Here is a 21,366-nt window from a genome sequence, read left to right as displayed (position 1 = left end):
GACTCAATCATGGTGTAATTTATCATTCTAGCAAATAATATTGATATAATTCTAGGATCTAATTTTTTTAATAAGCATGTTCTTTTGGGGTGGCCACAGTTGATCGTTGGTCTTCATCTTTCCCTGTCCTGACTGTCCTCTCCTCTCCTCTTCCTCCCTGGCGTCTCCAACCATTATTAAAACTAAAATATTATTTTGGCTCCTAGCTGGTTGCAGAGATGAGGTGGTGGAATACTGATGCATTCGTTCACTAAAAAAAAAAAAAACAGAAGAGGGAGGTCGTCCAACCAGGTGATGTAACACAGTGGTGGAGAATGTGCTCTCCCACTCATCTTCATATTAATATAATAATCTTGATATAAATTATCACCACACAACCACCTGCAGGAAATCTGTAGCATCCTGAAGGACTGGTCTCACCCTGACCACCGCCTGTCTGAATGTGGTCCCTCAGGTAAGAGTGTTACAGGTCCATTAGAAAATGCAGTACAGGACTGGAAAACAGTTTCCATCATAAATCCACTATCACAGTGAACTCTGCTCTGAATTCACATACAATATAAGCCACAACACGTCACGGCTACTTTCAATTTCCTGTTCTGTTCCTGTCCTGTCCTTTTCTGTCCTGTGCTTTTTCCTATTCTGTCCTTTCCTGGACTTTCATGTCCTGTCTTGTTCTTTTCCTGTCCTTTTCTGTCCTGTCTTGCCCTATCCTGTCCTTTCCCTTTCTTACCTTTCCTGTCTTTTCCTGTCCTGGTCTTTCATGTCCTGTCCTGGACTTTCCTGTCACTTTATGTCCTGCCCTTTCCTGTCTTTTCCTTTCCTGTCCTTCTCTTTTTCTTTCCTGTTCTTCCTTCCCTTGCTTTTCTGTCCTGTCCTTTTCTGTCCTTTTCTTTCATGTCCTGTCCCTTGCTTTCCTTTCCTGTCCTTTTCTGTCTTCTTCTTTCCTGGACCTTTATTTCCTGTCCTTTCCCTTCCTGTCCTGTCTCGTCCTTTCCGGTTCTGTTCTGTCCTGTCCTTCCCTTATACGGTCCTTTCCTGTCCTTTTCTTTTGCTTCCCTTCCTTTCAAGTCCTTTCTGTCTTGTCCTTTTCTCTCTGGTCTTGTCCCGTCCTTTTCTGTCCTGTTCTTTCATGTTCTGTTGTTTCCTGTCCTTTCTTGTCCTGTCATTTCCTTTTTTCATGCCCTTTTCTGTACCTTCCTGTCTCTTCTTTTTCTGTCATTTCCTGTTTTGCCCTGTTTGCCCTTTCTCTTCCTGTCCTTTCCTGCCCTTTTCTGTCCTGTCCTTTCCTGTGCCTTCCTTTTCCTTCTTGTACTGTCTTGTCCCTTACTTTCCTTTTCTTTCCCATCCTGTCGTTTCCTTCCCTTTCTGTCCTTTTCTTCCTTTCCTGCCCCTGTCCTTTCTAAACGTCCACCCACCCGTTTGTCCTTCCTTCCTCATGTGTGCACTGAATTTCTGAACTTACTGAATATTGTGCTAAAACACAATAACAATAAAGACAGTTTACATTTTGAAAACTCCTCTGTCTGTCCCAACTTTATTGGAGGGTGTTAAAGGCATCAGATTCAAAAAGTGTTTTTTTTTCTTTTTACTTTTGTCACTCAAATAAAAAATTTAAACAAATGAACAAATCACAGATTCTTCTTTTTATTGCATTTTACAAAACAATATGTGATAATAAGACGATGTATCGGTCGATTATCATCATTTGCTTTGGCTGTTTCTGCACTGTCGGATACTTTTCTAAGAAAAAACCTCAGAAGACGATGATGCTTCTTCAAACACTTTACCGCTTTTTATTGGACGCAGCTTTTCTGAGTCTCTGGCTCAGTCGTGGTTTTGGGTGGTTGGCATCTAAGTGCTGGTATCTCACAAGAGAAAACACGGATTCTTTTACTGACATGAATTAAAAATGCTTTGGAAGGTTTTGCGTGGTTTGTTGTTTTACGTTCAGGCATGTGTTCCTAATGAAGACGTCAAGTCCCGCATTTATTCAGCACGACGTCTTTGTTCTTTTATAATAATAATCCGGTCCAGTTGTTCTGAGACGAAGAGCCACATGTGATCAAAATATGCAGATATTAACCTCAGGTGTCGATCACACCCATCGCTAACAGGCGTTTTTAATCATATACAAACATTTTTACAGGGAGCAACAACAGCTCAGCAATTAAAAAAGTAGTTTTTCCTGTCCTTTCCTGTTCTGTTCTGTCCTGTCCTGTTTTTTTTTTCTATCCTGTCCTTTACTGTTCTGTCCTGTCTCTTCCTTTCCTGTCCGGGCCTGTCCATGCCTTTTCTGTCCTGTCATTTACTGTTTTTTTCTGTCCTTTTCTTGTCCTTTTCTGTTCCTTTCTGTCCTGTCCTTTCTTGTTTTTTTCTGTCCTGTCCTGTCCTTTACTGTCCTGTCCCTATTTGTCCTGTCATTTCCTTTACTGTTTTTTTTGTCCTTTACTGTCCTGTCCCTATTTGTCCTGTCCTTTCCTTTTGTTTTATGCCATTATCTGTCCTTAAAACTATTCGGTGATAAGTTAAAAGGAAGTGGGTACAACAGAAGTCGCATAAAAGTAAACGTCACACAAAATATACATCATGCGTCCCTTATTTAACTTTTTTTATTCAGTTGTTAATTTGTGAGTGTGAACACTAATCAGACCAGGACTGAAATATAACAGCGGATCATTTTCCTGTTCCTTCAGGACCGAGGGAGCCTAACTACTATAAGCAAGCCCAAAAGCCCACGTGATCAAGTCTTTCCCAGCAGGGGTTCCGCTGGCCAGATCCGAGAGCCGAACACCGGTCGTTGTTTACGCACGTGCACTCGATAGCGTAGCGGCTCGCGCAGCTGATTGTATAGCTAACAAACAGAATGTGAGCTTATACAAACACGCTCACCTCCTGCATCCATCTGCTTTTCTTATACTAATCAAAAACACGGAGCAGAGCTAATCAAAAACAACCACGCGGACGCCATCGCCGCCACTCTTAACGACAGCAGGGCTCTGGTGGGTGGTGCCACGTTGTGGTTCCGGACCACTTCATTAATACTTAGATAGCAGTGACGCACCAGCAGCTTTTATTTAATCACAGCAGTGAGCTGATTCGGTTTAATCCTGACCAGGAGGTTCAGCCTTGAGGTATAAGACTTGAGTATGCATGCGTTAGGTGGATTAATTCGACCGAATCGCCCCTAATTGTGAATAACTGCATGTGTGTGTGTGTGTGTGTGTGTGTTTGTGTGTGTGTTAAACAGTAGGTGTTCAGTCCCTTTCTTTTCTACCAGTGATTTTATATAGTGCAGGACCCACTGTAAGCCTGACCAGGATCAGGGATAAATATTTCCCAGAATTCCTTTAGAGTGAAGCACCTGAACGACGCACCTCGTTAACAGCAATAACAGGAACTTTTATTTATTCATTGTCTGTTTTATCACAGCTTTATCCTGGTCAAGGTCACAGTGAGTGCACGTCTTTGTACTGTGGGAGGAAACCGGAGCTCCAGCAGGAAACCCACACAGACACGGGGAGAACATGCAAACTCCACCTGGAAATCGAACCCAGGACCCTCTTCCTCCGAGGCACCAGTGCTGCTCATTTCCTCACCTGTTTTCTAAAGCCACATCCACTTCTGTGAACAGGAAAGGTCCTGGGTTCGAATCCCAGGCGGGGCGGTCCGGGTCTTTTCTGTGTGGATTTGGCATGTTCTCCCCGTGTCTGTGTGGGTTTCCTCCCACAGTACAAAGAGATGTGTGTGTACCCCGTGATGGACTGGTGCCTGGTGAATTGTACCCACTGTGACCCTGACCAGGATAAAGCAAAGGTAAAACAGACAAAAAAATTTACATATTCGGCATTTAGCAGACGTTTTTATCCAAACTGTTATCATTGAATGCAATTAAGGGGCCTTGCTTAGGGGCCCAACTGTGGCAACTTGCCAATGGTGGGGCTAGAACTAGCAACCTTCTGATTGCTTGTCAAGTATCTCAACCGCTGAGCTAACACAAGCTTGAGCATATTGTCTGTGTTTGAGGCGAAGCTGATTATAAAGTTAGTTGCTGTGGCTGAAACTCATGAATTCAATTAGAAGTGGCATCCCAATACTTTTGGTCACATTTATGAGCTCTCACTATCAGAGTTTGGATTTCCCTCATGTCAACACTGGTGTTTCTCTAGCTCTTCCCTAACGCCTCGTCCTCCTCGTATCCGTTTCAGGAGCGCATGACATCACGTTCATCAGCCTCGACGCCGCCGCCGTAACGCTAAGCAGAGGAGCATTTATCCAGATCCGGTGGGTCCGAGCGTCCGGCGGCGCGATCATCAGAAGAAGCTCGGAGCTACTGTAGCCTGAAAGGAACGAGCTGCTCGGTGAGGGAACGACGTGATGAGGAACGTCTGCTGTGTGGAGCACCGTGATATCCAGCCTCTCCTCGGCCTCCTGAGATCTTTCCATGAGCTCACGCCTGGCACGGACGTTCGGAGGAAAATCCTGCAGCGCTGTTAGGAACACGTGCGTTATGTAAATAAAATCATCACAGTTTGTGCAGTAAGTGTTTTATTACATTTATATTTCTGCATTTAGGAGACGCTTTTATCCAAAGTTACTTACAGATCAGCCATAACATTAAAACCACCTCCAGGTTTCTACACTCACTGTCCATTTTACCATATAAAAGCACTTTGTAGTTCTACAATTACTGACTGTAGTCCATATGTTTATCTACATGATTTGTTAGCCCCCTTTCATGCTGTTCTTCAATGGTCAGGACCCCCACAGGACCACCACAGAGCAGGTATTATTTAGGTGGTGGATCATTCTCAGCACTGCAGTGACACTGACATGGTGGTGGTGTGTTAGTGTGTGTTGTGCTGGTATGAGTGGATCAGACACAGCAGCGCTGTGCGCTGACACCTCACTGTCACTGCTGGACTGAGAATCGTCCACCAACCAAAAACATCCAGCCAACAGCTGTGACCACTGATGAAGGTCTAGAAGATGACCGACTCAAACAGCAGCAATAGATGAGCGATCGTCTCTGACTTTACATCTACAAGGTGGACCAACTAGGTAGGAGCGTCTAATAGAGTGGACAGTGAGTGGACACGGTATTTAAAAACTCCAGCAGCGCTGCTGTGTCTGATCCACTCATACCAGCACAACACACACTAACACACCACCACCAGCTCTGGGATTCCGGACTCTTCGAATTCTAATCTCTCTGCTACCGGTCGGCTGGGTGCCCCCTAGCGGGCACGATCTGCAGTGCAGACGGTGCAGCAGACAGAATCGACCACTAGTCAGCTGGGTGGGAAAAGAACTGACTAAAAAGTGGGCGGAGTCTTTGACCCTGAGGGAACATGGAGACCAGCGCGTGACTCTCCATGCGCAAGACCGACCTCACGCGCCAATCCATCAAAGTACGGGCGAATAAAAAGAAGTCGGTGGACCAGGCATGGGTGGGAGGGAGTGTGTGTTAGGTGAATATACTTTCCTCGTACGCCATCAAGGTCTCCAGCAGCAGGAACTGGCTGCGCTTAAAATCTTCACTTTTTCTTTGCTCCGTTTCTGTTTGATGCCACCTGTTCAACAGGCTGTGTTCAAACAACCGCACCACATGGACCAGATAAGCCACGCCCACCACATGCTAGGTGCCGCTTGTATAACTACAATTAAAATAAATGCAGGTGATGATCTATAGCGGTTGAAAGGAATTGCCGGATCAGTAAAGTATCACGCCTTTATATAGACAGTAGAATCATTTATTATTTATTTCTTTTTACTGTGCTGTTTGAACCTCACCAGTGCTGTAGATTTTAATGCCTCTCTTGCATCATATTTTCCAGCTCAGGACTGGTCAGGACGCGTGTTTCTGGAATACATTCCACCCGTCCGTTCGCTGGTACATTTGGTTTCCATTATTTTTGGACTCCAGGATGCAGGAGTGGATGTGTGCGGTACAGCGGGAGAATCAGACTGAACCTCAGAACCACGTTAATACAAACATCTAATCAGCACGGGTCCGGGTTTATTCCCACAGTCTGCTGGATCAGTGCTAGCTTGGAGATTAAGGTACTGGATTAGTGATCAGGAGGTCGCTTGTTTTAGCCCCACGTCTGTCAAGTTGCCACTGTTGGGCTCCTGAGCGAGGCCCTTAAGCCTCAAATGCGCTCATTGTAATTTGCTTTGAATAAACGTGTCTGGTAAATGCTGCAAACGTAAATATATCTCATGCATGTCCAAGTCCTGGTGGGACATAAAAAAAAATACATTAAAAATGATAATAATAATAGGATTCAAATTCAAGAAAAATAAATAATAAGTAATAATAAATAAATAAATAATACATAATAATAATTATGAATAAATATCAAATAAATAAATAATGCATAAGTAAAATAATAAATAAATAATACATAAATAAATAATAAATAAATGAAATAATAATAAATAAATAATAAAGAATAATAAATGACCTGTTCTTTGAAGAATAAAGAAAGTGGAGATTCAAAATTCTACAAATGTTTAGTAATATTTAAATCTGCTGATTTGAGAGATCATAAATTATGCTTCATTTTAATCCTGGAATTTATCTAAACTTCAGACTGGGTCTGTTCATCAGAAAAGTCTAATACACAAAAGAAAAAATACATACATCAATTCCACGCAGAAACGCTGTCAAGTTCTCTGGGCCTGAGCTCATCTCTGATGGACCGAAAGACATGCTGTGGTCAGAGTCCACGTTTTAACTTGTTTTGGGGGAGGATTGAGACTCTTATTAGCAAGAGATAACATCTGAGACAACACCAAGCCTCATTCGGCACATTACATCACCATAGCTTTGTAGACACAAAGTGTGTGTGTGCTTGACTGGCCTGCCTGCAGTCTAGATCATTCTCCTACTGAAAATGTATGGTGCGACATGGACTGCTGAGCATCTGAAGTCTCATATCAAGCAAGACAAAAGTGTATTTAATATTAAAGCTGATGGAACACAGGTAATTGAACGGTCGCTGGATCAAACCCCACCCCTGCCAGGTTGCCACTGTTGGGCCCTTAAGCAAGGCCCCTAGGCCTCAGTTGCTCAGACAGTATACTCTCACAGTACTGTAAGTCGCTTTGGATAAAAGCGTCCGCTAAATGCTGAAAATGAAATAAATAAAACAACACTTTTATTTGAAAGGTGGCAGCACTTCACCTCGTGTGTGTGTTACCGATGAACGTCCAGCCGTGTCTCTGCCCTAGTTCTGCAGGACCAGCTGTCGTCCATCTGGAGAAAAACACGTACAGGTTGGGTCGAGCTTCAAGGTGGACGAAATCATCACTGTCTTATTGAATAGCACAGAACCCCAATCAACAGCTCTGGAATGAACCAGAACATCAACTGAGACTTTCTTGCAAAATCAGTTCTTTCAGTTCTTTCGACTGGATGGGCACAAATTCCCACAGGCATCTTGTTAGAAGTTATCTCAGAAGAGCGGCTGTTACAAACAGCTCAAAATAAACTGGATAATTTACTGACCACTGAGTCGTTGTTACTGACCACTGAGTCGTTGTTACTGACCACTGAGTCGTTGTTACTGACCACTGAGTCGTTGTTACTGACCGATCAGTCTTTGTTTTGCTTGTCTAAAGGTTTAACTGTTCTGGTGTGAATCAGACCTGTTTAAGAAAAGCTTCACGCTCCATTTCAGCTTCGTTCACGGGCAGCTTTCACGCAGCATTTCCCCAGATGGAGATGAGATCCAGCCCAGTGAGTCCAGCCCCAGAGGTCATAAACTCACAGACTCTTCGGTTTACTGAAGGGATGGTTTAGATTTGGCCTCCATCCGAACATCCCGTTCCTCTGCAGAGACTTCAAAGCATCTCCCGAGTGTCGGGACGCTCAGCGCCTCACGGCGTCCCTCCCTCACACCTTCGGGTTTAAACCCGGGGCGTCGAGGGTAAAACAAACCAGAGCGGCAGCACACATAAGAGGAACGGGAGTTCGCTCCGGAGTTTTGAACGGAGTTTTTTAATAAAACTAACCCATGTGATCATGTGACCTCTCACATCAGCGGTTCTCTGCATCAACACCTAAATCTGAATCATTGTATTTGCACTTTTGTGGTGGGCGAATCAAATATGTAGTTTAAAATAGATCTATGACATCACAAGAGATCTCCTGTATGCCTTATTGATTTTCCTGTATCATTACGTGTGATTATTTGATGCTCATCTCATTTAAATTCAATGGGACCCCCCCCTTTGGGCTCACTGAGGCCCCCTAGGGGACATCGGCCCACCAGTTGAGAACCACTGCTATAGAACAGGGTTTTTCAAGCAACCCACATCTTCTTCATTATTTTTACCGCCTTCCAGGCAACACATCAAATTCATTCATCTGGTCCCACTGTGGTTTACAAGGTTTAACGTAAAGCCTCCACAAGGGGGCGCATGTGTACAACTTAATTTTTTGATGTGCCTGTTAAAATTCTTTTATTAATTATTATTATTTTTGTCTGTGACCCATTTTTTTTTGGCCCACGACACACCCAAGGGTCACAACCCAAGGTAAACCCACGTGGACACGGGGAGAACATGCAAACTCCACACAGAAAGGACCCGGACCGCCCCACCTGGGGATCCAACCCAGGACCTTCTTGCTGTGACTAGGTTTTCGAACACACCCAATGAATGCTTGCAGTGTATGGGCACAGAGAAGTCACCAGTGTTATCCCGTCATCAATTTACCACCAAGTTAAACAACAATATTGAGGTGATTTTTTTGTTTGTTTTGTTTTTAAACACTGAATTAAAGAGAATAAAGAAGAACAATAAAACGAGACACACGTGTGATATTTTCAGTAGTTTTATTGAAAAATGCCTCCTCTGTTTTCAGAAATAAATAAGAAAATAAGGCTATGAATTCACAATCTGCAGTTAAGAACATGACGCGGCGTCACGCGGAGATGCCAACTGCACTGGATACTGATACGACGACGAGGACTCAAATTATATTCTGATTAAAATTCAAATAAAACATAAAAAAAATGAGAGGAAAACAAAAAAAATCTTTCTAAATATACACGACAGACATGCAAATCCACCTTCCGTACGCTGTGAGTCGATATTAAAACGATAAATATTCGGTTTAAAGTAAAGTTACCGTGACGACGGGTGGAGATGAGCGGGTGATGGGAGTCGATCGTGTGAGTGAACGGTGTGATGTGAAGTGTGATGGAGGAAGCACGGGGGGTCGGCGAGCGTGAGACGAAGCTAAAGCGATGAGGGAGCGGAACATTTACAGGCGTACGTGGAGATCTGGGATCTGTTACCGGGATCTGTTCCCTCTAAAATCGAGCAGATATTTAAAAATAAAGAAGTGTTCAGGATCTCGGTCGGATGGACAGGGCGTGGCGGGGAGCGGCGTGCTGCGCTCACGATGCTAATGCGTTCGGTCTCCTGGAGAGCGATCTCCTGCGGCGCCCGGCGGGTGAGATCTCGAAATCTTCCTCAGGGACGGGGTTTTCGTTTTCATAGGGCTCGGGCTGGCGGGGAGCAGCTTCTGCTTGGAAATATCATTGTGCTCGATTGAACAACAGTACAAACGTAAAATAAAAACAATCAAATAAAAACAAGATTCAGTTCTGTAATGCTAGAATCTAAACCTTTACATCAGAATTATTATAACTATTAAGAATTAACGACGGGATCAAATGAACCAGGCACTGAGATCTTGCTCACACTAATACAGATACATTAAAAATGTTTTAAATATATCAGAAAAACGTTTTCCAGGCAAATTTGGACATAAAATCAGCTTTAAATGATTTGATTTGTAACAGAAAAGCTCTACTGTACAGTCTGCTTCGTCTTCAGTCTGATTTGTCCTCAAATTTGACATAAAAACCCACACGAACTCACAAAATTGGACATTTTAGACCCAGATCAGGTAAAAACTGGAGGCCGATCACAATCTCGGTACGTTATCCACTCAAATTTGCACATAAAATCAGTTTTAAACAAAGCACTTTCAATTTAAAAGTGACATTAATTCAGATTTGATATGTAACATGATTTTAAATCCAAAATCCAGCCAGAAAAGCTTTAGTCTAATTTGTCTGAAATAAAGCACTTTAAATTTAAAAATGAATCTAAAAATGAATCTAAAAACATCCAGCCAGAAAAGCTCTACTGTACAACCTTCAGTCTGATTTGTCCTAAAATTTGACATTAAAACCTCTGGAATCACAAAAATTGGACATTTTAGACCCTGATTAGGTGAAAACTGGAGGTTGATCATGATCTCAGTATGTTTTCCAGGCAAATTTGGACGTGAAATCAGCTTTAAACGATTTGACTTTTAACAAAAAAGCTCTACTGTACAGTCTGATTTGTCTTCAGTCTGATTTGTCCTAAAATTTGACATAAAAAATCTAAAAAATTGGACATTTTAGATCCTAATGAGGTGAAAATTGGAGGCCGATCATGATTTGGTTGGTTTTCCAGATCAGGTGAAAACTGGAGGTCGATCACGCTCTCAGTACGTTTTCCACACAAATTTGGACATAAAATCAGCTTTAAATGAAGCTCTTTTAATTTAAAAATGAATCTAATTTGGATTTAATCTGTAATATGGTTTTAAATAAAAAAATCCAGCCAGAAAAGCTCTACTGTACACTTTTCAGTCTGATTTGTCCTAAAATTTTACATAGAAACCCGCAAAATCACAAAAATTGGACATTTTAGACCTGAATCAGGTGAAAATTGAAGGCCAATCATGATTTGGTTGGTTTTCCATGCAAATTTGCACATGAAATCAGCTTTAAACAAAGTACTTTTAATTTATAAATGAAATTAATTTAGATTTGATATGTAACACATACATAAATACATAATTCAACCAGAAAAGCTCTATCGTAAAATCTTTAGTCTAATTTGTCCTAAAGTTTAACATAAAAACCTGCGAAATCACAAAAATAGGACGTTATCGAGGCCAATCACAATCTCGGTACAACTAGAGACTAGAAAGACTACATCTAGAAATACTTTTAAAACCAGATCAGTTCCTAAAGACCAGGCGAGCGTTTATTCAATAAAAATACGTACTCGGATTTGGCTCATTTCTAAGAGCTGATGCCCGGAGAGAAATAAAAAGGAACGTTAGGTCAGGACAAGCGGACCAGATCTGCTCTGGCGACCCCTGAATACAGGAGCAGCCAAAAGAAAGAAAATTTACTTATTTGTATTTGTATTAGTGTGGACTGAGCAAAAACAAAAAAAAGAACATTAATGTTAATCATTGGAATATTAAATATATATAAATATATATATATATATCATTTCATAAACTGTTCAAGTGTTTGATATGACTTAAGGTAACAGTTCGACTTAAAAACTAAAAAACTAAACACATTTCTTTAGGGTATCACGTCCTAACAGACACATTTTATCCCTAAAAAAAAGACTTTGTAGCATGATGGATTAAAATAATCATAATGGATGATTGATTAAAATAATAATCATAATAAAAACCAGAGGCATTCATGTTGGCATTCAGCGAACAGCAGGATACAAGGCACTAGCTCACTACAGGTGTTAAAACTAATTTTACAAGGCACACCGTGTTTATGTACAGATGAAACAGAAGAACCGCTGCAGAGTTAGGGGTAAACCTGGGCCGCCCGGGCTACACATCCTCTCGGTTAGTAAGTGTTGTAGGTGTCGGTGTTCATGCTCCTTCACCCGCTCGTTTAGCTCGTTGAGGGGGTAAACGGGCCGCCGCGTTTGCCGCCGTCAGCCGCCGCCTCGGAGGTTAAAGTCACTTGTTAGTAGCAGGGTTTTAGATTGTGATCAATGTCGGGAGGGAGGGGGGATGAGGGGGGTCGTTAATAGTTTCCGTGGTGGTTTTTTCCTCACAGTTGTGAATGATAAGAGTTCAGAATCGGGACTCGCTCGTGAGTGAAAGCAGCACAGGCGCTTTACAAGGCTTACGAACCTGAAAGGGGTCAGAGAGCGGGTTAGAACGACCGATCAAACTAAACTACACAAGCAGGCTATTATTAACCAGAGGGGCGTAACATGAGCTGGTTCATTCCCACCCCCAAAATAACCTTATTAGATTGAGTTTCTGTTATTTTGAGTCTGAAGCTCTGCTGGTGGTTATTGGAGCAGAGCTGGTGCAGAACTGAGCTCTAGAACTTGCAAAATGAAGCGTAAAGCACTAGAGAAAAAGGCGAGAACAGAGCGAGCCTCCCCACAAAATAAATCCTCTCACTCATGTAAACAGAGAGACGTGCGCCAGCTAGTGGACGATTACTGAACTACTGGTCTTGGTACGCTTCTCTTGATAAGACCGGACATTCGTTTCACAAATTGTGAATATGAGACGAATCTGCAACAGTTCGTCTCATTGGAGGAGCTTTGAAAAGGTCAGCGGCAAACTGGGTCAAAGTCCACTTAGAGAAGCGCAGCACAGTCCTGTGGCGGTTCCCTCGTGAGGCCCAAAACGCCACACCGGGGCGAGCACCACCCTCATCAGACTGACAGAAAGAAGCCCTGATATTTAGGAATCCTTCCACCTGAAGCATCCGAGCCTCCGTGCCCCATCTGCTGGCCAAACTAGGCAGCGCAGCAAAAACCCAGGAGAGTGAGCGGGAGGCTGCTACTGATTGATGATACGACGGTTGAGTTTGCTAACGCTTTCATGCTACGCCCCTCTGGTGGTCATTGGCTATGTTAAAATTCAGTATTATTACTGAGCTACTGTAACTGTCAGCTATACATGCATTACGCTAGCTAACAGCTAGCTAATCATGCACTATGCTAATCCATGCCTTATGTTAGCAGTGTTGTTTTTAAGTTGCGCAGCAGGTTTCTATGCTAGCGGTGCTACTCACCTCTGTACGGCTGGCCGTTGTACGGGATTCCCACACACTGAGAGGAGTCGCAGTAGCCGGGGGGTCCCGGTGGTCCTCGGGCCCCTGGGACACCGTTACGACCGGGAGAACCGCGAGAACCTGGAGAGCCGCTGGGACCCGGAGGTCCTTGTCTGGACTCGCCTGGCTGACCTGTTTTACAAACAAGCACAAATTATAAAAACAAAACCTGCAAAAATTCATTTTATATTAAAAACACGTCGTGGTGAGAGATTCCATTTACTTTTGCGAGAACATCGGAACGCTCAGAGTAGATCCTAGTGATCTAATGATCCACTAATCTAATGATCTAATGATCTAATAATCTAGCGATCTAATGATCTAATGATCCACTGATTTAATGATCTAACAATCTAATAATCTAGCGATCTAATGATCTAGCGATCTAATGATCTAATGATCTAGTGATCTAGCGATCTAATGATCTAATAACATAGTGATCTAGCGATCTAATGATCTAATGATCTAGTGATCTAACGATCTAATAATCTAGTGATCTAATTATCTAATGATCCACTGATTTAATGATCTAACAATCTAATAATCTAGCGATCTGATGATCTAGTGATCTAATGATCTAGTGATCTAGCAATCTAATGATCTAATAACATAGTAATCTAGTGATCTAATGATCTAGTGATCTAATGATTTAACCATCTACCAATCCAATGATCTAGTGATCCACTGATATATGATAGTTAGATCTAGTGATCTGGTGATCTAAGGATCTAATTATCTAACAATCTAATTATCTAGTCATCTAGTGATCTAATAATCTAACAATCTAATGATCTAAGAATTTAATGATCTAACAATCTAACGATCTAATAATCTAGTGATCCACTGATATATGATAGTTGGATAATAGATCATTAGATCGTTCGATCATTAAATCACTAGATCATTGGATCTAACAATCTAAGGATCTCACAATCCAATGATCTAGTGATCTAATAAATTAATGATCTAACATTTTAATGATCTTGCAATCCAATGATCTAGTGATCTAACGATTTAATGATCTAACGTTTTAATGATCTCACAATTCAATGATCTAGTGATCTAATGATTTAATGATGTACTGATTTAATGATCTGACAATGAAAGCTTTGCACTTTTTGCTGAAGTAATAAAATCAGCAGTAGATTTTAGCTAACAGCTAGTTCAGATGAAGCTAATATCACCCTCATGTGGTTTGGTGAGGTGAGTGGTATAAAATAACAGAATGTACCAGGTGGTCCGGGTGGGCCGCGCTGTCCTCTCTCACCAATCCCTGGACTTCCTCTGTCCCCCTTCTCTCCAGCGAGTCCTGCAAATCATAACAGAGACACTTACAACTAACCCCAGAATCAAACCCCAACCATGTAATGTAAACACTGCAATAGCAGAGGTACCCAGTGGGGGGGGGTTACTTTTTACACTAATATGTTTATTTACTGGTTAGTTTTGGGCTCTGGTACAGGACGCGACACTCACCCCTCTCTCCCTGTGACCCGGGTAAACCTGACCTCCCTGGGAAGCCGTTCTGTCCGATCCTGCCGGGTTCTCCACGAGGACCGGGAGTACCGGGGGCTCCGGGCGGGCCGGCAGGTCCGGGACTGTTACTGCGCATGTCACTGGGGATCTGGTTGATCATGTCGCTGAATCGGCTCATCTGACCTGGGAGGAGGAACAGAGATGAATAAAACCATTACTAACAGATAAAGTTCACTAATACCTGTGAGGAACGTTCACTGTTAGTACCGTTTACAGATTTATGACCAGGTTAAGGGTGCTGACTCAGGATTCAGCCAGTGATTCCAGAGAAACCAGACCCACAGTGACCCTGACCAGTATCAAATGGTGGTAAAACATAAAAATAAAATAAAAACTGATCAGATTGAGGTCAGGACTTTCCTAAAACTGTGTGCTTTAGGTCGCAGTTCTGCTGAATCACTAAACTGCTTCCTTCTTTATTCTTCCATCCACCAGTCACACTGAAATCATAACAGTCCAAACTCTTTGTGGTTCGCCCATCAGGACGAACGTTATTTTAGTACTAATGCCCCAGACAGGACGCCAGACTATCACAAGGCTTTGGCCTTCCACCCATTCCCTCCCCCCTCAGACAGAGCCAATCATATCTGTATGTAGACACCCCACAGGTTGATAGCACAGCTGGGGATTCGAACCCAGGATCTCAGCAATTGTAGCTCTGCACAACCTATACCTGTATGATCCAAAAAAGTTCAAAAACCCTAAAAACTGAGATTTGTGTCTGAAATTTAAATTCATTGGAATAAACTGATAAGAACACAAATCAATAAATAAAAATGTATATACAAATAAATAAATTATACACAAACAATAAGTAAAAGCTCTATTAACAAATAATAATAATAATAATAATAACAAAAACAACAACAATAAACAAAATAATAATAGCAAAAACAATTTTAATAAAAAGCACAAATAATAATAATAAAATAATTATAATATAGAAATAATAATATTAATAACAATAATAATAATATTATAATATAGAAATAATAATAATATAAAAAATAATAATAATAATAATAATAAATGTTAATATAAACATAATAATAATAATAATACAATAATAATAATAATAATAGCTATACCACTACTACTACTACTAATAATAATAATAATAATAATAATAATAAATGTCAGTATAGAACTAATAATAATAATAATAATAATAATAAAAATAATAATAATAATAAACATCTGTATAGAAATAACAATAATAATAATAATAATAATAGCTATACCACTACTACTACTATTAATAATAATAATAATAATAATAAATATCAATATAGAAATAATAATAATAATAATAATAAAATAATAATAATAAAATAATAATAATAAATATAAATATAGAAATAATAATAATAATGTAAAATAATAATAATAAATATTTATATAGAAATAATAACAATAATGTAAAATAATAATAATAAATATTTATATAGAAATAATAATAATAATAATAGCTATATCACTACTACTACTATTAATAGTAATAATAATAATAATAAATATTAATATAGAAATAACAATAATAATAATAATAATAAAATAATAATAATAATAATAATAATGATAATAATAATAATAATAAATATCAATATAGAAATAATAATAATAATAATAATAAAATAATAGTAATAATAATAAAATAATAATAAAAAATTATAATAATAAATATTAATAAAAAAAATTATTAATAATAATAATAATAATAATAATAATAATAATAATTCTTACTGTTGACCAGTTGCTCACACACTTGTCTGGCAATGGAGCGCATCATTCCCTGAGAGGCCAGATCTCCCTAAACACCACAGTAAACACCACAGTAAACACCACAGTACAGTTCACGTTCAGAAATAAAAAAAAACTCCTGTCCAGTTTAATCAGGACGAGAGTGAATGATAAATCCTGTACTCACCCTCTCACCCTTGTCTCCTTTTATACCGCTGGGTCCCTGTGTAAATGAGAACCAGATTCCAGTTTACATCAGAAACTCAGTCCAACAATCCCACTGTACCCACCATCCCACAACCCCCCCCCCCCTCCCCCAGCACACCGCACAGCACTCATTACAAGGAGCAAACGTCCCCGCCGCAGACTCAAAGAACGCCGCTCACATGTCATGTAGCGGCAAACCATGACTGCCTGGTGAGTGAGTTAGCGGCTCTGTGGGGTTCAATATCGAACCCTTAAGGAACGTAACTGGTTTAATACTTTGGGTTTTTAATGTAAGGATGATATTACATGAGCACGGTGCACTTACAGGAACGCCGTTTTCACCAGACTTGCCAGGCTGTCCTGTAGGACCCGGCATTCCTGGAGATCCAGGTGCCCCCTGCATACACAAAAATAAAGATTAGATACTGATTTAAATACTGACATGGATATAAGTGTGTATACTGTGTTATTTGGAGCTTTTTTCATGGATGAATCTGCTATTGTTAGGTGTTAATTTGTATTTTCTCGGGTAGCTGCTGGTAGGCGCATCTGAGAGGTTTGTTTTGGTCATGTTTTGTATATTTGCTGGTTCCTCTGGTGGATTGAGTAGCTGGCGGAGTTGCATCCTAACGTTTTTTTGTTCTTCTCATGTCTGTCAGTGGGGAGCACTGTGTTTCTTCTCCCATGATGCCATTGCCTGTCATTTATTGTATGTTTGCGGAACCTTGCTTCATCTGCCATGCCAGTTATGGCCTTGTTGTTAATTGGCTTCAAGTGGAAGTGTTTCTATATATCACGGTTTCTCCCTTACAGACTTGCCAGCTGCTCTCTTTGGCCCCCTGGTCTTTCTCTGGAAAGCTGCTAAGCCACCCATGGGAGTTCCCAGAAACCACTGACCAAGGGTACAGTGCAAAGCTCAGTCCTAGCTATGCTTTTAAAGCATTTCCCCCAGGTGTAGCATGTGTTGTTTGATGAGGCGCATTGACGTCTTTGAAGTAGTCGATAAAAGACGTTCCTCTTTGATCCTGTGGTAGGATCCGCCCTTCAAAAGAGGACCATAACCTTATAACTGCTGGCAGTTCACCTCTGTCTCCCTGACCTGCTCTACAGTCAGTAAACAGTAGCTCCTGTGTTGGGTACTGGAGCCGCTGTGGGTGTCCTCCAGTTTCCAGTGTTTCCATCTGTGGCATGGCATCTTTCTGGGTTCTTTAGCTGATGCCAGTTTTCCAGTCTGGTTCCTCTGGTGAGGTTTGGAATGTAATTTCATGGTGGACTGAGTAGCTGGCAGAGATGCATCCAAATGTTTTTTGTTCTTCTCATGTCTGTCACTGTGTTTCCTGTGTCTTCCAGCGATGGTGTTGAGTGGAGTGCCATGTTTCGTCTCCCATGATGCCGTTGCCCTTTTTTTTTTATTTTCAGGTCCTGCTTTAAGCTGCAGCTTCTGGTTTGGTTTTGTTTCAGTTATTTTTCTTGACAGTTAATCATTGTTTTACTTTCTTTTCCGTCACGTGGCCACTCAGGGTTTAGAAGTTCTAGGTACTTACAAAATTGAACTTTAGTACCATTAGCCTTGCTATGAGTGCGTAACAGATAATAAAAGGTAATATGAGGTCATGAGCGGTAATAACTGTCAGGGTTTAGTTAAGTGAAAATTAAAAGTACATTAGCATGTACTTTTAACATGTCATTATCTTTATGACGTGCTTATGTCACTCTTATGTGACATAGAGCTTTATGCACTATGATGTCCCGTGTATCTGACATGACATGTCAAGTGACATAAAGTGCTATAAAATGGCATAAGTGCCGTTAATATAGAGTCATAACGCATGTTGTAGCAGCTGCTAAATGCTGCTGAGCTCAGCCGTCATGGTTGATGTTTATAACGTGCTTATAATAATAATAATAATAATACATTTAATTTGTAATGCACTTTACATTTGTGTACAAATCTCAAAGTGCCACAAGATAAAGACATCACTACAATTAATAAATAAATAAATAAATAAATAAAATAGCTACAATCACTACATAAATTAAAAATTATTCATAGGTTCTGCTAAAAAGAAAGGTTTTGAGTCTCTTCTTAAAAAGAATACAAATTCTTAGAATTACTTCTTCTGCTTATGTCACTCTTATGATGGCAGGCTTTGGTAGCAATAACAAAAAAGGACAGTATCATTACAGTAACCCTTGAATAATCTGCTATAACAGGTACAGGAATACGTACACTGTTATTACGCTTCATATGTATGACGTCAGTCTTATTAACATTTTGTTATTTGTCACTATTAACATTTGCATCAAAGACCTGCCAGAAGAGATGCATTGTGATGTGATATATTGTCATCACAGTTCGTATATCTGACATGGCATGTCAAGTGATGTAAAGAGTTATAATATGGCATAAGTTCCATTAACATAGTGTCATAATGCATGTTGTAGCAGCTCCTAAATGCTGCCAAGCTCAGTCGTCACAGTTGATGTTTATAACATGCTTATGTCACTCTTATGATGGCAGGCTTTGGCAGCAATAACCAAAATGACAGTATCATTACAGTTACCACGTCAATAACCGCCTATAACAGGTAAAGGAGTATGAAACAAGGTCATTATGCTTCATATGTATGACATGCCAGTCTTATGAGGCAGAGTCAAGCAGTGCATGACGTCAGCAATCAAAGACCTGCCAGAAAAGATGTATCATGATGTCATAATCCGTCATTACAGTTCGTATATCTGTCATGGCAGGATTTTGGAGTGTGTTGGTGGGAGTTTTTGCCTATTCATTAAACAGAACAGTGGAAGGTCAGTGGTTAGGTTACTGGACTAGTGAACAGGACACCAAGGTCACTAGAGACCGTCCCCAGCCTACTGCTAGCAATCTGTGTGGCTTATTTTACCACTGCTTTATCATGATCAGGGTCACAGTGGGTTCACACCCCAGACACAGCCGATCGTGTCTGTATGTAGACGCCTGACCGGCCGATAGCTCTGGTGGGGATTAATTACTATGATGATGTCATTATTAACATTTGCACCAAAGACCTACCAGAAGAGATGCATAATGATGTCATAATTCGTCATTACAGTTTGTATATCTGACACAGCATGTTAAGGTGTCATAAAGTGTTATAAAATGGCATATATGGCATTAATATAGTGTCATAATGCATGCCAGAGAAGCTGCTCGTCATGGTTAACGTTCATGACGTAGTTATGGCACTGACATTGGCCCATGAGACTGTCCAAAGCAGTCGTTTATGCTGTTCTTATGACTCAGGTTTCACATATTTGATAATCTGTAGCGTGAGCATAACCTAAAAAATTGCATTTCACCATCTACTGTACGTCTGCAGCAATTCTTAATCACAAAAAGACGCGGTATTGCTAAGCTAAGCACACAAGTCAGCGTAAAATCTGTAGAATTTGTCAGATCTGAACGCACCATCGGTCCTGGGGGGCCTCTGGGTCCAGCAGGTCCTTCCTTTCCTGAGGGTCCCTGGATTAAACACACACACACACACACACACACAATCAGATCCAGATTTAACCAGTTGCAGAATGAGCGTTCGTATGGGCAGAAGAACGGACTTACCCTCACACCAGCAATTCCCATAGGACCGACGGGACCGGCCGGACCAGGTGGACCCTGGGAAACAGAAACAGAGAGAGAGAAAGTGTGAGCGAGTGTGTGTGTGTGTGTGTGTGTGTGTGTGTGTGTGTGTGTGTGTGTGTGTGTGTGTGTGTATGAGAGGAATACACTTATACACTTGGCATGATCATTTTTTCCAGTCGGGATAAACACACCTCGCTCAGGATCGCCCCGGCAACTCGAACCGTTTGCGAAAGCAGTGTAAATTTTTATTCCTGAAAGTCTCGCTCCACGTTTTCTTCCTTCCTCGTCGGGCTCGGCTCGGCTTTGATGCCCCGGCGGGAGATTTACTGCCAGCGTAATAAGTTCCAGATTCATTTTACCGGCCGGTATGAAGCTGCCGGCAGCACCGGACCTGCTTCATCACTTCATCACGATTAGATGTTATGATTGATCATTGGTCGCCTTTGATCTTTGAAATTCATTAATTCATTCATGTCTGTTTAACCACCATTTTATCCTATTAAGGGTCACGGTGGGTCCGATTCAAGGGGCGAACACACACACACACACACACACACACACATATACCTCATACACACAGTCATTTTCTAGTAGCTTGAATTGGCACTGTATGGCCGTGGTGGGTCTGACCAATCCATCACGGGGCCTTGCCAATCCCCCACACACAGAGCCAATCATGTCTGTATATAGACGCCCAACTGGTTGAGAGCACCACTGGGGTTCAAACCCTGGATCCCAGGAGTTGTGGGCTAGTGTAATTTAGCACAGTGCCACCCGAGCCCTTTTTATTTATCTATTTAAGTATTTGTTTATTTACTTGTTTACTTATCTATGACCATCTCTTTGTCATCGGTTGTTTTAATCAATACACTGTTAAAGACGTTCCCTTTTATTCTTAGATGTTTATTATTAGGGCGGCTCGGTGGGTAGCACTGTCTCCTCACAGCAAGAAGGTCCTGGGTTCGATTCCCAAGAGGAGCCTTCTCTCCATTTGCATGTTCTCCCAGTGTCAGTGTGGGTTTCCTTCCAGAGTCCAATGATATGCAGTCAGGACAACTAGAGAAACGTAATTGTCCCTAGGTAGGAGTGTGAAAACCCTAAACCATCGGATTCGACAGATTCTGTAGTGTACGCATCGACCTAAATCCCATACCACCTCCCTGCTATCCTCCCCCCACACCAATAAGCTCTGAGCTCCAACATGTGGAGCCCATCCAGCCCGGTAGCACAGTCAACAACACTCACTTTCTGTCCAGGTAGTCCAGCGTCTCCGGGGTCTCCTTTAGGTCCTTGTCGACCCTGCAGGGACACAAACACAAACACAGTGATGTTAGTCTTCATCAAGGTGCATCT

The 21,366-nt window shown here is 41.2% G+C and overlaps 1 protein-coding gene across 1 annotated transcript in view; it reads right to left on the bottom strand.

Moving 5' to 3' along the window:
• Positions 1-8,829: 8,829 nt before the first annotated feature.
• The window catches only part of col12a1b (collagen, type XII, alpha 1b), a 119,966-nt gene continuing 107,429 nt past the window's right edge, over positions 8,830-21,366 (bottom strand). The window contains exons 68-77 of the mRNA XM_063001716.1: positions 21,259-21,312; positions 19,993-20,046; positions 19,843-19,896; positions 16,720-16,791; positions 16,375-16,410; positions 16,191-16,257; positions 14,388-14,570; positions 14,143-14,220; positions 12,873-13,043; positions 8,830-9,538 (exon numbers count right to left, since the gene is read on the bottom strand). Coding sequence (XP_062857786.1) covers positions 9,411-9,538; positions 12,873-13,043; positions 14,143-14,220; positions 14,388-14,570; positions 16,191-16,257; positions 16,375-16,410; positions 16,720-16,791; positions 19,843-19,896; positions 19,993-20,046; positions 21,259-21,312 — 897 coding nt within the window. The 3' untranslated portion in view covers positions 8,830-9,410. The remainder of the gene's footprint in view (positions 9,539-12,872; positions 13,044-14,142; positions 14,221-14,387; positions 14,571-16,190; positions 16,258-16,374; positions 16,411-16,719; positions 16,792-19,842; positions 19,897-19,992; positions 20,047-21,258; positions 21,313-21,366) is intronic.

This window comes from Trichomycterus rosablanca, chromosome 9 (genome assembly GCF_030014385.1).
Source record: "Trichomycterus rosablanca isolate fTriRos1 chromosome 9, fTriRos1.hap1, whole genome shotgun sequence".
NCBI lineage: Eukaryota > Metazoa > Chordata > Actinopteri > Siluriformes > Trichomycteridae > Trichomycterus > Trichomycterus rosablanca.
The sequence above is the reverse complement of the archived record's forward strand: the minus strand, read 5'-3'. Positions and strand labels throughout refer to the sequence as shown.